The sequence below is a fragment of the Galendromus occidentalis genome, unplaced genomic scaffold (genome assembly GCF_000255335.2).
Source record: "Galendromus occidentalis unplaced genomic scaffold, Mocc_1.1 scf7180000077530, whole genome shotgun sequence".
Taxonomy (NCBI): domain Eukaryota; kingdom Metazoa; phylum Arthropoda; class Arachnida; order Mesostigmata; family Phytoseiidae; genus Galendromus; species Galendromus occidentalis.
The window spans coordinates 1,437,789-1,452,592 of NW_003805518.1; the positions used below are offsets into that span (position 1 = coordinate 1,437,789).

At 51.7% G+C, this 14,804-nt stretch overlaps 1 protein-coding gene and 1 long non-coding RNA gene across 2 annotated transcripts; one reads left to right on the plus strand and one right to left on the minus strand.

Annotated features, from left to right (window-relative positions):
• The first annotated feature begins 6,641 nt into the window (after positions 1 to 6,641).
• Positions 6,642 to 7,693, plus strand: LOC114828500 (oxytocin-neurophysin 1-like). The gene is made up of 3 exons (XM_029112873.1): positions 6,642 to 6,773; positions 6,868 to 7,081; positions 7,582 to 7,693. The coding sequence occupies exons 1-3, from the start codon at positions 6,642 to 6,644 to the stop codon at positions 7,656 to 7,658; spliced, it is 423 nt and encodes a 140-aa protein (XP_028968706.1). The 3' UTR covers positions 7,659 to 7,693.
• Positions 7,694 to 7,991: 298 nt separating this feature from the next.
• Positions 7,992 to 8,978, minus strand: LOC108864925 (uncharacterized). The gene is made up of 3 exons (XR_001951236.1): positions 8,759 to 8,978; positions 8,490 to 8,648; positions 7,992 to 8,388 (listed from the first exon to the last, which is right to left on the minus strand). It is a non-coding gene; the product is annotated as an uncharacterized LOC108864925 (long non-coding RNA).
• Positions 8,979 to 14,804: the final 5,826 nt, after the last annotated feature.

Consider the following 14,804-nt stretch of genomic DNA (forward strand, 5'->3'; position numbering starts at 1 on the left):
GGAGGTTTCAACGTGTCACAAAATTCTCTTGTTCGTGAGATTTTCGTGCGAATGCGTTCGGTCTTCAGCGAAATCTGCTCGTGCGTGGTGCGTGAATGCTGTTAATGGTTTTTCGTAGGAGCGAGACTTCGCTTCCGATAGACTCGAGGTATAGACTGAGCTCGCGCCATTTCTTGCCGCCTTCAGCCTTGATCCTCTCGCTCAACATCTGCAGATCCGGACGGACCTGATTGGATCCGGAAACTTCCTAGAGAAGCTGCGAGTCCCCTCTCAGAGTCAAGATTTTACGTTTCTCGGCAAAACCATGCGTATTTCTTCCTTCCAGGGTCTCTTCCGCTCCTCGAGCCCGACTCACTCATCAGACCGATTGTTGATGTTTCTCATATTGCAGCGCGTCGAACGGCCTGGACGTCTTGAGTCGGATAGAAGAAAACGCTGATGCCGTCGAATCACTTGAGGTCGAAGTGCTGATACAAGTCAAAAGTAACAAAGTTAGCCGACTTGTGACCGATTCAATGGGCATTCCATATTAGATATGTCCTTTGGCCCGGTCGCCAATCGGAGTCTTTAGTTCATCAGTCGTCAGCAATAGCTGCATGTTTGTCCGTGGTAAGCAACGAGTTTCAGTCTGTAGGCATTTTCTCATTTCTCAGCGTCATCGTCGTCTCTCGGGTCGCGAGGGCTGCGACGGATGCGAACGGACGGTCGAACTGCTTGAGCGTATTCGCCCCATTCGGGATGAATTCCCCTATCTCTCCCATGCTGAGGGAAAATTATTTCCGTTGAAACAAACAATCTTCCCTCTGAGCAAGGCTCCCCCATCCACCGAGCCTGAAGTCTATCTGAATTCGAGTTGAGTGATCATCGGACATTCTTTTTCAACGTGAGATCTCGGCGATTTTCTTCTCGACCTGATCGACAGCAGTCATTCGATCGTCCCGGACCGAGGTGAGATTCGGATCTGCTTCGAACTGCTCCCATGCCAGCTCGACGAAGTCACCATCGAGTACGACGCGCATGCCGTAAATCGATGGAGTAATACGCTCGTGGTGTATCGTGCGCCATCGATACCTTCCACCGGGTGTCCCAGTGAAGTATGGGTAAAATATGTGCGTCTCCGCGGCTGTTGTAAGCCACGCTGTCCGAACAACACGGACGTCACCCCCTGTAGGAAACACATGTGCTCGGGAGACGGAACATATTCTGCCGAACAAGTGTTTGTTCTCCGCGTGTGACGATGCCTGCCGGCTCGGCTAACGGTAGGCTGGCAGCCCGCCTATCAGCCCACGAACCGACGAACGAACGAGCGAGCGAGCGAGTCAGCACGCAAGCAAACGAATCAATGGACTAACCGAACAAAAGAAAAGAGGAGGGACAGACGCTCCTGGAATTCTTCCCGATCTCCCCCCAAACGACTGAGCAATAAGGAATCACGGTCATTGATTTACGAGATTCCCGCATTGTTCTTTTCCATTTTCTTTTTTTGCAAGCGTGCGTTTCGGCGATGCTTCAAAAAGAGCGAAACTCCCCACGGTTCCGGAAGGTGGTCTATCCTGGGGGCGCTACCCCGAAATACAATGTCTTTCTTGATAATTCAGGCTCGGACGCCTCCAGCTCTACGCTCGTCGAGGGAATCGAGACACCGCACGGGCTCGCCATTGGAGCGCCCTGGCCGCCTACCGAACCAGATCCAGTCGGATCGTCGTCTCCACGGCGAAGTCGGATGATTCACTCGGCGCAGTGCATGAATTTCCAGCCGATTGTCGTGAACAGGGAAAACGGGATTAAGGTTGTGCGGAACACGACGGTGTCAAGGTTGATTTCCATGTTCTTGCCCCCAGAAGCGAAACGTCGAACAGATACAGACAGAGCGATCTCAAGCTGACGTTCCGGAGTCAGTTCGGACCATCGTTCCATACCACGCGCTTGGAAGTAGATGACTAATTGACGAATTCGAGGGGGGCGCTAGAGTCCGGCTCAGGGAGCTGTAAAGTTCCACGGGACCGGTCCTTAATTGAGGAAAAGATGGAGGAAGGCTGGAGATTGAAGGTTTTCGGGAAAGTCTGATGTCGCTTTGTGCATCACATCGACTCGCTCTCGATCGGTTCGAGCGAAGCATCGGCGGAAACGAATGAGGGCCTGGGGTTCTGAGCCCACGTCGATTCTTCTCCTTCGGGAAGGTCTTCAGCACATCGTCAACGGAGCACCGCGCGGCTGAAACACAGAAGCGCGGCGGTGTACTCATATGAGTACATTCGAATACCAGGCTGACTACATGAGACGCATCAAATTATAATGAGTCGCGTTAGGACGCATCAAAGCAAGCACAACTGAGCGAGCTCCGATAACATAGGCAGACGGGAAGCGGATGGAGCTCGAGCGAGCGTGTTCGACGCCACCTGTGAATATGGAGCGGCAGACCCTACTGCGATATGATGATGAAAGCATTTTTGTCCCTGTGAAATTCGTCTTCCCCACCAGAACTCCTGGGGATAAATCACACAATGAGTCGAATGAGTGGAACACTGATCGGCTCGAATATTCGCTCCCCTGTATTTATTCTCCACTGATCGATGGACATGTCTTCATCGTCGGCGAATCCCAATTCCCACCTCCAAACACAGGGGTCGCATCCCTTCTAGGGAGAAAGCCTCCATTTGAGATTCACCCGAGTTTCAGTCTGGAACTTGACTGAAACTGACAGTGGGTACGTTCCCCACCAGAATTCATCATCTTATCGGGAAAGACTTCCATGGCGAGATTGTTCTTGGCGACGAGCTCCAGTCTGTTGAGAACCATAGGAAATTTCCGCGCCCTCGATGCCCGTAATCCAGCAGTAAGGAAAGGTAAGGGATGGGTTATCCTATTCATCCCTCCCATGAGCAAGACGAATAAGGAGATTCATCCTAGCATAAGAGAGTTGAAACGCTATCTATGGGCTGGAGGCCCGAATCGCAATCGCGTCGAGATCACATCAATTATTCTCTGAAGGTGGGGGGACTGGTTGGGCTATGTCGAGATCTCAGTCTTCTCCGTTCTGAGCTCGAGCTACCCCCGTCGAAGCGCCTACCGAGTTTTTATGATCGGCCAGAGTCAAGCTTTCGTGTCGGAGATTCCTGCAGATCCTGAAGTTTTTCAGCATGCGCTCGACTCCCTTCTCGATACTTAGGCGATGCATCCACACGTCGACAGATTCAATAAACCCGAATGCTCGGCGATCCCGAGAGTAATCGGCCCTGACGTACGATCCAACAATCTTCCGGGACTCGGTGGCGGTCCCCCGATCCCGGACGAATGAGCGAGAATCGATGTCTTTCGCTCCTCCGTATCGTCCGTGAACTCCCTCGGAGGCCCCGTTCGGATAATTCGGAGCCTGTCCAACATCAGGGAGCTATGAATATTTCAGCCCTCGAGACAACACGTTGATTTGAACTCGATCTACATATACATATGTTCAGCGATCGCGGGTTCTGATGCCAAGAGAAGTCTTATTCGAAGCTGTGGTCTATGCATGGAAAACATAACAAACCGTTGCACATAACATCGTTGGAGTTCTGCCCGGAGCCCTCTCTCCTAGGGTTCCCGGATCTTGAATGGAGGCTTTCATGAGCTCTGTCAGTCTGTTTCCCTCGTGGGAAACATCAAGCAGGGTCGTCATACCAACTTTCTCCTATATTGGGGCGCGGTCTCAATCGATAAAAAAGCTCTCACGATAGCGACGTCGAATTTTCTTCGCCTTTCGACATCATCTAGAATGAAAAAATCTGCATCCCCTGAGCATCGAGTTCGAGCAGAATCGTTCCCGCTCACATCCTCCCACGAATCTTCTGGGAATGGGGGAGGCGAACCCAAGCTCGGTCGGAAGGCTTCGCGATTACTATTCAAGATGGAGAATAGCGTGGACGGTTATCGGTAATAATTGGAGGCTCACGATTTCACGATCACATTCGAGATTCGATTGGTCCACCACATTCGCTATTTCATCCGAGACGTGGGCGTTTTTGAGCGTTTCGGAAATTGAGAGAAATTCGGAATCTATCGGAGCCGCCATGACAGTGCCTCTAGAAAGTATATACAACAATTCATACGGGTTTCGCATCTGTGCTCTCCAAGATCTTTGCGCAGCTGAACCCACTCCCAGATCTCTGTAACAGTCGCTGTGGTGGTTCGCACGCTCCTCACAACCCAAAGTTCAAGTGTTTTCCGTTACGAGGCGCCCACCAGAGCAGCACCTCAAGGTATGCTTTCTTCTCGAACTCTACCTGTCGTACAGATCTAGGGAAGCCTTTCGGAGACTCATAGAGCTGCACCGTTCCATGCCACGAGGGTTGAGCGAGGGCATCCGGTCGCTTCGAACCTCTGGGTCGCAGCCTCGATCGATCGGACTCGATGTATGAGAGGAGGGTCGCTCTAGAGTGACCTGGCGCGTCATACGAACGTGTTTAGGGGATAGTTTCACGGAGCCCGAGTGTTCGGGTATGGATAAAGAAAGATATATTCCGGCAGTCTAGAGTCGGGATGGAAACTTCAATTCAGCGCAGTGGTGCTCTTCGCACCACATCCACAGGTGGCATTCGGCACGCTTGAGGCTGGGACTGGCAAAGCTCACTTTCTTGAAACTGTTCCGAGCGTCTCGAGACAACGCGACCGAGTAGACCTACTGGCATGGATGGAGATAGAGTTCGAGGATCCTTTTGACGTTTATTCATTTTATGAAGCCCGGAAGCTAGACTCTAGAAACCAGCCACTTTTTTTATGGACCCGGCAGCGGTTCGATTCCGGCTTGAGCTCCCTGCGGAAAGAGACAGCCTACAAGGCAAACACTGAGGAAATCTTCCACCGCTGCTCCAGAGATTCTTTCGGGTGAATAAGCCGTGGAACGACGACCTTCAGTATCGAGGCTGCAGCTACCGCGCTCCACATTCGATCTCGCAACCAAAATCCGAATGCGTCTCGAGCAAACCGTTCCCGAGTTCGAACGTCTCACTCGATCCTGGGAAAGCGAACACAGGGAGAAGTTCAGCTGCTCTGGTTCAGTCAGCTGGTTCCGACTGTTGGGAGCATTATCGGCTACCTTGGTCATATCGATGGGGCTGAACGACGGCTCTCGTTCCTACCGGGTCAAGAGTTGCCGTACGTGGGAGTGCTCTTCGAGGAGGGCATCCCGTGCAAATTCAGTTCAGTCTACATGTCTGACACGGTCGCCGCCACGTCAAGTCGAACAATCGACCATAGTTCACTCGAATGAAAGACGGTTCCTTTATTCTGGGGAGTTCGAGTGCAGCTGGCGGTGGTTCGCGCTGGATGGCAGCGGACTCTTTACATGCGTTTAACGTCAGCAGGCATGAAGCAAGCCCTAGTTTGTCGTCTTCACGTTATTTCCATCTGTTTGGGTCACGACTCCGCGGTGACGGTGGAACAACCAATCAGAAAATAGATCCTTCCGACTACAATCGCTTATAGTTTTAATAGAAGGCCACAGTGTCTCTCAGAACTGGCTCGAACGTTCACCAGGGCAGACGGAGCTTGTAGCGGGTAACGAGCTGTTTTCCCGGCTCCTGACAAGTTTTTGAGCTTTCCCGAGAGGTAAACGCAGCCCGAGTCGACTCTGCGGTAGAGCGGGGCTCGTGCGGCGCCAGAGTCAACATGGTGTGCCGCTTCACGGCCATGAGTTTCCCGAGTGCCGTCCATTTAGTCGATGTACGAGCATGACAGGTGCACACTGGATGAGAAGGAACCGGGAAGTTCGATTCCCACGAATCTACACAGGGACTCTCCAGGAATCCCAGCCGGGAGGTGTCTCGTTATTGGGACCCACAAGCGCTTGGATGCCAGCGGTCCCTGATCTCACCCCCGGTACTACATGGAATCTCAAGGGAGAATGTGCCGGTACCATCAAGCGATTCTCGGAAGATTCGGCCATTCAGTTCGTTAAGTAGTAGTGCCGCAAGTAGTCCCCATGAAAATCTACCTGCGCACTACTGCCTAAACTACTGTGAGCCCCGATCGACTCGGCTCTTCTGGTGAGTACTCACTCTATATATCAGGTCACAAGCATCATATCATGAGTGTATCTAATGTACCCTGTCGACGCACAGAGAGAGGAGATCTGTGGAGAATTATTTCTCCGCCTCAGACGCCTCTTGCCCCGGTTTTGTTTTCCCCGCTCCCTATTCCCTAGGAACGACGGAGGAAACTGCTCGGCAACAGGGCGTCGAAGTTCCCCATCGATAGTTCTCTGGGTCGGCTGCCCCATCCCGCGATAGAGGTCCTTGAATGTTCCTCGGAGTTCGGTCGGAATATGGCCCGGCGCAGTGGGACGGGGCATCCTCCGCTCCTTGATCCGTGGGCCTACTGTTTTTCCATTTGCGTTGGAATTCAGCAGCGGAGATGACTGATGACCGAAGCATCCCTCCATCAGACGCCGCATTGAACAGGTTCCGAATTCAGGAAAGGACTCAACGACAAGCGAGATGCTTCGCCACGTTGTTCGGGAGATCAGGCGGACTGCAACAACAGCTACCTCGAATATTTATCACCGACCTAGAACCGGGAAAAGGTCCGTCGGATCGAGGCGCTGAGGGAAGCGATATAAGAGCCGTAACGTCTCTGGAATCCCACTCGATCCCCCAATCCACACCATGAAGCTTGTCGCCTTGTATTTCTTGTCAGTTTCGAGCCTCAGCTGGGCTTGCTTCATCACGAATTGTCCGATCGGGGGCAAACGCTCAGCCGCTTTCGGGCTTCAGCTCTATTCGAACGAGTATCGGAGGGTGAGAAGGCTCTAACGTTTTCTTTTATTTCTTTATCGAGTTTGATTCCCTATCAGGCACCCAAACCCGAAGTCCAGTGAGTAGTTTCACGTAGTCTCCCCAGTGTCCGCCGTGCGGCCCTGGCTCTTCGGGTCAATGTTTCGGCCCGGGTATCTGTTGCACGCCCGATTACTGTGTGTTGGACCCTGTGGGCTTGTCAACATGCAAGTCCGAAGCTCTGAAGATGACTCCGTGCAACATTAATCGTCCACGATGCGGCGCAGAAAACAAGGGATACTGTGCTCTCAACAGACTCTGCTGTACCAGCGGTGAGTAGCGCATAATTTCTTGATCGTTTAGAGCCAGAAAACCGACATGACATTCGAAACTGCTTCCAAAGACCAAAAGGTCGAGCAAGCGGGAGAATAGGAATACCCTGCTGCTGCAGTCGAGTCGCTTGGACGATCTTCATCGAGCAGCTCCTCCTCCTCTATCCTCATCTTGATAGACTCATTTGGCTAGCACGTTGGGAAGCACTTGTTCCATGGTCATCCGGTGTCGGTTCGCTTTTGACAAGATTTCGTGATATGACGCGGATTTGCTTTCGTCGCACAACGAGCTTGATACGAGCCTAACATGAGGAGACTTCCCACCAATCATCAAGCTCGCCATTCCAGCAGATATATCGACCAATCGAAAGAGGACGCGGCGGTTGATCTAGTAGAGCCAGGGGAGGGGCGAGATTCTATTCCGTGATCAGCTTACAGATCTCGATCAAAGCGACTTCCGACCGAATAGCTCAATCGAAAAACCATCCTTGTTTCCCCAGATTCCTGCACCCTGGACGAAAGTTGTTCCAGCGCGAAGGACCGGGACATACTGCGTGAATCCTTGATGTTGAATTAGATGGAGGTCCAGAAGCGCGCATTAATGCTGCTCCTCAACCCGGGGCGATACCGCGTCCCATTCCACGGAACACCTGTGTCTCAACACGGAGTCTGATCCAATCAGAGAATCCTAGAAGCGATCAACGCGTTCCTAAGGAGATCCTCCGAGATTCCCCTGCTCGATCGAAGAAGCTATCCGTGACTGCGAATAAAACGGTGAACTACGCTCAAGCGAGAGCATCGTAGATCTCTTGTGTTTCTTCGATGAGGGGTACGGAGTACGTTAATCCGGTTCCCGTTATCAGCATGAGTTTTGACTTCCGTAAGCGATAGCGAAGGATCGTTTCCTTGTGTCATGGCAGTGAATGCTAGCTATGGCAAGCCAAGCTTACTGACTGAGCTTTATTTTCGAATACGAGCGAGGGCATGCTGTTCAAAGGCTTCCAAAACTCCCCCAGACACCGACATGATTCGTTCTTGGAAATTTTGATGAAGTCTTGCCGGATCCGATTTTTTTCCAATTTCAGTGCTTAGTTTCCATAGCTGACGATTCACTTCTATCCTTGAATCGGTAGAAGCCCGGGGCGGAGATTCAACAGAAATGCATTTCATTGAAATTCTTCCTGTCTCTCCAAATCGGACCCCAGATATCTTTTTGCTTTTTTTCCTGTTGGCGTTCCTTCGACTCTTGAAATGTCAAGAGTTCGGCTTTCTTCTCCTTCGGCAGAACAGCCTGGACGCTGTTCTTCCTGGAATGGGAGGACCTTGATGACGGCTTTCTTGCGACAGTCTTCAGAGACCGAGACCACATCATCGACACTGAGTTTCTATCGAGAGAAATATTTCGTACCTGAAGACCTCAGTGCTCTGGAAATCGGCTGAGGGACGCATAGTCGTGGAACTGTGAGATTCGTGGGCGAACGCGGAATTCCTGGAGATTTCGAGTCGGGTTGCTGTGGGGAGCTTCGCGAAGCTTCAATGAGATGCCCAAGACGAGAATCGAACACCACTGTGGATAGATATGGCATTAGATTGATTGTACTAATGAATCCATCGATATCACAAACATCCCGATCGGGTCACTACGAACACCATGTTTCCGGAGCTCGTGGTACGTACGTTCAGGGCACGTGATGGAGGAGTGAAAGTACTCGTAACTCGAGAGTGTTACCGGTATTACCGCAACGAGAACCCTTCAATTGAAGTAGGGAGTCAAAAACGGCCGACTGAAGTGCCGGAGGCGGGTCAGTGCGCATTCAGAAGTTGAAGAGACGGAAACGCGAGAGAAGAGGGACACTTGTTGGAATGCTTTCGAGAGTCGTGGCTCGATTGAGCGTGCTTGATTGCGGTACCGGTGACATCTTTATACCAGGCGGCGAGAGGGCATTGAGAGTGCGGAGGTGCGAGGATTCGTGCGATGGTTCGTTCTCGAGGGAACAAGTCATTTTGAATACACCACTTCCTGCGTCGACTGACAACATCTAGATAGACAGAGCGAATTTAATTCACCGAGGTCGAGTCTTATTTGCAGACTTGCTTCGACGTAAACAGGAGTCCTACGTGGAAAGCCTCACGCATTGTCATAGGAAGTCGCTCGTAGACCAGAGGCGGCTTTTTTATCGGCAAGCGCTGTTTTGATTCAGCGACCGCCATCAGGAGAACGAGGATTTTCCACGTACGTTTGGGGTGAATGGAACCTCGCGAGGAAAGTGGAAAAATTCGCGGAGGAGCTTCCGGACTGATTGCGTGAAAACACCATCCAGAGTGTCGGCAACTTTCGGAGACCTTCGAATGTTTACCGGGGTAAGACGGAATTCAATCCACAACTATGAGATTGTGGGAAATTACCTGCGACGAGAGCTCAGAGGAACACATGGATCGTTCATGCTCAAGTCTCGTTGCGATAGATCAATTGAAGAGATTCCCAGAGGCTCTTCATCATTTTTGGAGAACGAGCCTATCGACAGGAGTGCTGAGCTCGACACGCACTGGGGGCAAATGGATTCAATTAGGCCATTGTAGGCGTATCAAATATGCGCTTAGGCATACTGGCTGAATCCATGCTATCGAGAGAAACCGATGAATGTCCCGTGCTTGATGGACCTGATGCGTCATGTACGTTCACCTACTGCGAAGATTCTGACAGGAGGATGAGAAGCTGTCCGTGATGCTCGATGCTGCGGGTTGACTCGATCGCATCGACAGTCGGAGCTTCCGAGAGTATCGAATTGATTTCTTTCCCTAAACGAGATTGACGAAGAAAAACCTTCTTGAACATGGGAGAGACTCGATGCCCCGACTCGGAAAATTATCGGTTTGAAGGAGATCAGGAGCATGACTTCCGGGTTCCATATGAGACAACAGCGAATGGGACATCTCCGAAAAAGTTCATTCGCACCGCTGGAACCGTTTGCGAACCGGGAAGCCGATTCATAGACAGAACTTATTGTCTCATCACATCATACCATGTCTGGTTCGATTTCCACTAGCAGCGTGAGCTACCAGGCTAACCGACGGAGGCGTAGCGATTCTCCTTCTTGGAGTTTTGCAAAAACGAGTCATTTCCCTAACCAAGCTCCCTGAGACTAGTACCCTTTGGACAATCGAAGCTTTGAACACCAAGGTCTTCGTGATCGAGGGATGTACTTCGACGGGGTGTACTCAAGTGTGATAAGCTGAACGAGCGCGACCTCCAACAGGGTCTCGTTGGGACCCCGCTCGAGCATGTATCGTTTAGAGAGAGAAACCGCTGTCGCGCATGGAAAGTTGACAAGGTCAACGGCCTTCATGTGTAGCGCATTAGAATGGTGTACACTTTGCAAATGTCAGTAAGGTCTCGCCAAGGTTCTCTCACCACGAGTGCACGCTCTAGCGTCGAAACACGATCTCTGAGCTCGAAGAGATATTATAATCAATCTCGAGAAAAGCAGGGAAGTAATATTCGCTTGGATATCGGAATGGGAGGTGGCGATAGCAAAACATCTCAGTGCACAAGTTGGCGGGGGCGCAAAAACTTATCCTTATCTTTCACAGTCGGTGTGACCATGATCGTCCGAGCAGTTGTCCTCGAAATAGCTAGTACGACCCCTGGACAAGATTCGGGATAAGAGACTCGGATGAGGAAGCGCGGTTCTCCGTTGAGTAGTCGACGAGTATCGTCGCTCGGGCGTGACACCGCTCCGAGGGACTTCGTAGTATCCGATCGTCGTACGATGATCTACTTCACGAGATTACGGGCAAAGCAAGTCCGAGGGGCTTTGTGTGATTTCACGGAAAAATATCGACGGGATAAATCGCGGGAGTTCGACTTCCAGACCGCCCTCGTTCATCTCTAGGTGTTTCTCCGCACAAGAACACGGTTCAACCAGCCAAGGCCGCTTGATATCTTCTTTGGTTTCGTTTTGGGTGCGTTCCGTGTACTCTTAGTATCGTTTAGCTTTACTCTCAGCCCGGGAACATCTTTGAGAGAACGCTTCTGTTACCGCATCGTCTCCGGGGTCACCTCAAAATTCAGATTCCGGTTGCGCCAATATGTATATCACTGCCCCCAATGATGAGTACGGTTCAAATGACGTCAGCCCGTCATTACATAATTTTTTCGGAAGCTTTTCTTCACAATTATCCGAAGCTTGGCTAATCTCGCACCGGGGGATCATCAACACCATGAAATAATCCGAGATAGGCTTGGTGTACTCTAAGTATCGGAGAACGCAGAGGACCAAGAACGGGCTCCCAGAACAGGCCGCAACCAGATGATAACGGGACCGGCGCTCCCCGGCGTGGCGGTTCCAGTAGCTGGGCAAGGGGGAGGATCTCTTCCAATAACGATTTTCGGCTGTCTCATGCGCAAGGTTGCTGTTTTGAATCCGGTAGGCCTCCTACGGCAGCCGAGGCAATAGTCCCTATATCCTGAAAGAATGCCATCGGGAAGGCGGAGCTCCACGTTCAATAACGGACGAGCGGCGAGAATTCGAGGAACACCACCGTAGAAAGACTTCTGATCGGCTTGGAACGATTTTCAGCACTCGGAGACAATCATAGACGTGAATACTGACGCGAGTCCCCCCCTCCCGAAGATTCCGGGGAGTCATTCTGCGACGATGAGAGAGAGCTCAGGGTGGGAACAATCTTTGCCGACGAAGGCTTTCCCTGAAGCGATCCGTTGGTTTGTCGAGCGAAAGTGTGGGCCGTGAACGGTCTAATCAGTTTTTCGCATCGAGTGAGTGTGAAACTGTATCTCCTTGGGTGTTTCTCGCCACAGAGAGGCAAACTCCACACAGTCGCTTGCTGCGAAAGGACCTGATTGATAAGGCAGATATTCCACGCTAATTAGAGATATGACTGATGTTTGTGGATCCCCACGTGACTGACAGATGGTGAAGTAGGATGCTCAACTAGAGTCACTAACTAAGGTTCAGGGGAGCGACCGACAGCGCCGAAGCAGATAATCGCCTGCATCACATCGGAATATTATAACAATACCTCCGCCAGACGGGAAGCGAACAAGCTGTCCCTCCGATTCGTGCCCAGCTGCATTTTCATCTTAGCGTATCAGATCAAGAGACGATGTTTATGCGCGACACTCCCGAAGCAGAATAGATGTATACCCAACGTCTCATGAGGGACTTGAAGGTACGATCGATTCCGTCCCGAGAGTGAAAGAGGATCTTCAGTCCTGGGGACAGATCGAACGCTCTCGCGACCCCGGCAGCCTTGTGGGGATTTTGGTCGATGAAGAGATTCCCTTGCCTGAGTCAATTGTATGAAGCCATTAGAAGACGCGGGACGTTCGCACACCATAGCAACCGTGAAGACACCGACGCCGACGCTCCCCGGAAAAAAATCAGTCGCTGAACGATGGGTTCAGGAGATCGCTGAAGACCCTCGTGGCCGGTCGGGTCCGTCTCTCTGACAATGGGGGGGTTCGAGAATCGAAATCATCTCGATCGAGCCTCTGCCTCCGGGATTCGGGTTCGAATCAACCCTCCAGGGAAACCTTCCTGCACTTACTCGTCGGAGATAATTTGAGGGATGCGGAAGATGCGCTCCGTCTACATGTGTCTATCCAGCTCTTCAAGCGGTGGCGATGAACATCCGGAATCATTCGGAGTGACCGCTCTGCTGATTGAGCTTGATCTCGTCGAGCCGCTGCTAGAGGCTCGATTCCGTCTCTTCAACCGGAGCTGGGCGGATCGTGACTCGTGACCTTTAGCCTCCTGGCGCTGGCAAACAAGGCGCACTCGGACGAGCGGAGATAGAGTTGACCGAAACAGCATAGGCCATCATGCTGCAACGAGCGAGGTGTCATGCAACTCGAGGAGAGTCTCCAAATAGATCTCGGCCAAGTTGCTGCGCTGCTCTATTGTCTCGCCTACGACTGATTCATTGGACGCTCATTAAACGTCCGCCCGAGAAACTGAACGCCGCACCGTGTCAAAGCGTTCCACGTGTATCTCCTTCGCTCAATGCGCAGCTGCTACGAGATAGGAGAATGTTTTGGTTCCTTTTTGGACAAGAGGACCGCTCGTCACGATTTCAGAAAGGCAACCGGGTCCAGAGTTTCCATCCTACGCCAAAAAAGATGGGGATTACGAAGCCGAAACTCGGCAGCACAGCTCCAGTATCGTGCGGGGATCCTCAAGTCTCACCTATATTCCCGCCTAACTCATCACCTAGTTTTCGGGGGAACCGGAGTTATGCAGTATGGGTCGGAGGTTTTCCCTTCTCCGGAGAATCGTGGCAGGAGAACCGACTTTATGGAACCATCCGGCGATTTCTGCAAAAAGCGGCATTGCAGTTTGTAGGCTCGTCGCAAGCCTGAGACGTCGGCTTCAGAAATCTCCAAGCTGCAAGCTCTTGATCGATCTCGTCATCATCCTCAGCCGAGACTCCGACATCAGTTTGTCGCTGACATTAGTGTGTTAGTTCTTGCATAGGTCTCAACCGTGGCTGACGTTAGCGTCCCTCGATAGGGAGGCATTCGGACTGGGTTCAATCATCGAGGGTCCGTTTGTCCTCTCCGAACCGAACCGATGGAAAGCGCCGAATCATAATTTCGGAAATTCCACACGAGCGATGGATGGAAAGTTTCCGGCTGAGCTCTACTCTGGAAGCTCTGAAGGTCGAAGGAATCTCTAAATAGATTGGATGCATCATGCAAGGATCTTTCAAAAGACGGGAACTTTGACGTAACATCAGCGATAGGGTCGCTTGAGTGGAGCTTGACTGGAAGGACGTTGCGGCGCGCGCGAGAATAATCACGCGCAGGCGAACCTTCTATCATCGCTTTCCATCCAAGATGGAAACTTTAAGGACTACCAATCATTTTCCGTGATCATCATATTTTCTGAGCGCAATCACCGTATTACCTAAGGATTCGCGAGCCCCTATATTCTCCCTGGAAGCAAGTTCTGCCGATTCTCCCCATATATGTAATTCCGGAGCGGTTTATTTCCGAAAATAGTTTTTCCGGACGACTCCGGGTCTCCTCCCAGAGCGATTCGCCACGGTGTTGGCCTTTTTGTTGCAATACTGCAGAGATGCTCCTCCAACAGTTGCGCTCTTTCGGTGGGAATATCTTCATTAAATATACATTATGATGATTTATGACAGCCCGTCACAAGTCTCGATAGCATCTCGAGATAAGCGCGGGGTCCGTACCGGGGGCGTAGATTGGCGAGAGCAGCGTCATTCGGTTCGCGGCCTCTTCGGCGGTTTTTCTCCCTCGCTTAGGGGTCGACTGAATCGTCCGCTGTCGCCTCGCGACCTGTTGATGGCATGGCGGTGTCTCGACTCGTGTAGATAGCGTTGACGTTCCTTTGGAATTCGTCCCGAAGCCTCAAGTCTTGCACGAGCCTCTCTTCGTACCATGATACGGTGATATTGTCTCGGATTCACCATGGACACGTCGTTCACATCGCTGGGCGAGATCGTTGCTTTTGACGTAGCGCCCGCTCCTTCATCTTGGAACTGCAGACTAGCCGGACGGTCTCCGAGCGGCGGCGCCGACATCTCAGCGTCCTGCACGACATACAGAAAAGTCTCATCGTGCAGGGCCACGGGGATCCCGGAATTCAATTCCAAGACAATGTTTGAAGGAATTTGGAGGGAAGCTGTCCAACCACTCGCACACGGAGCCTCGGTCACGATCGATGAGTCCGGCTGC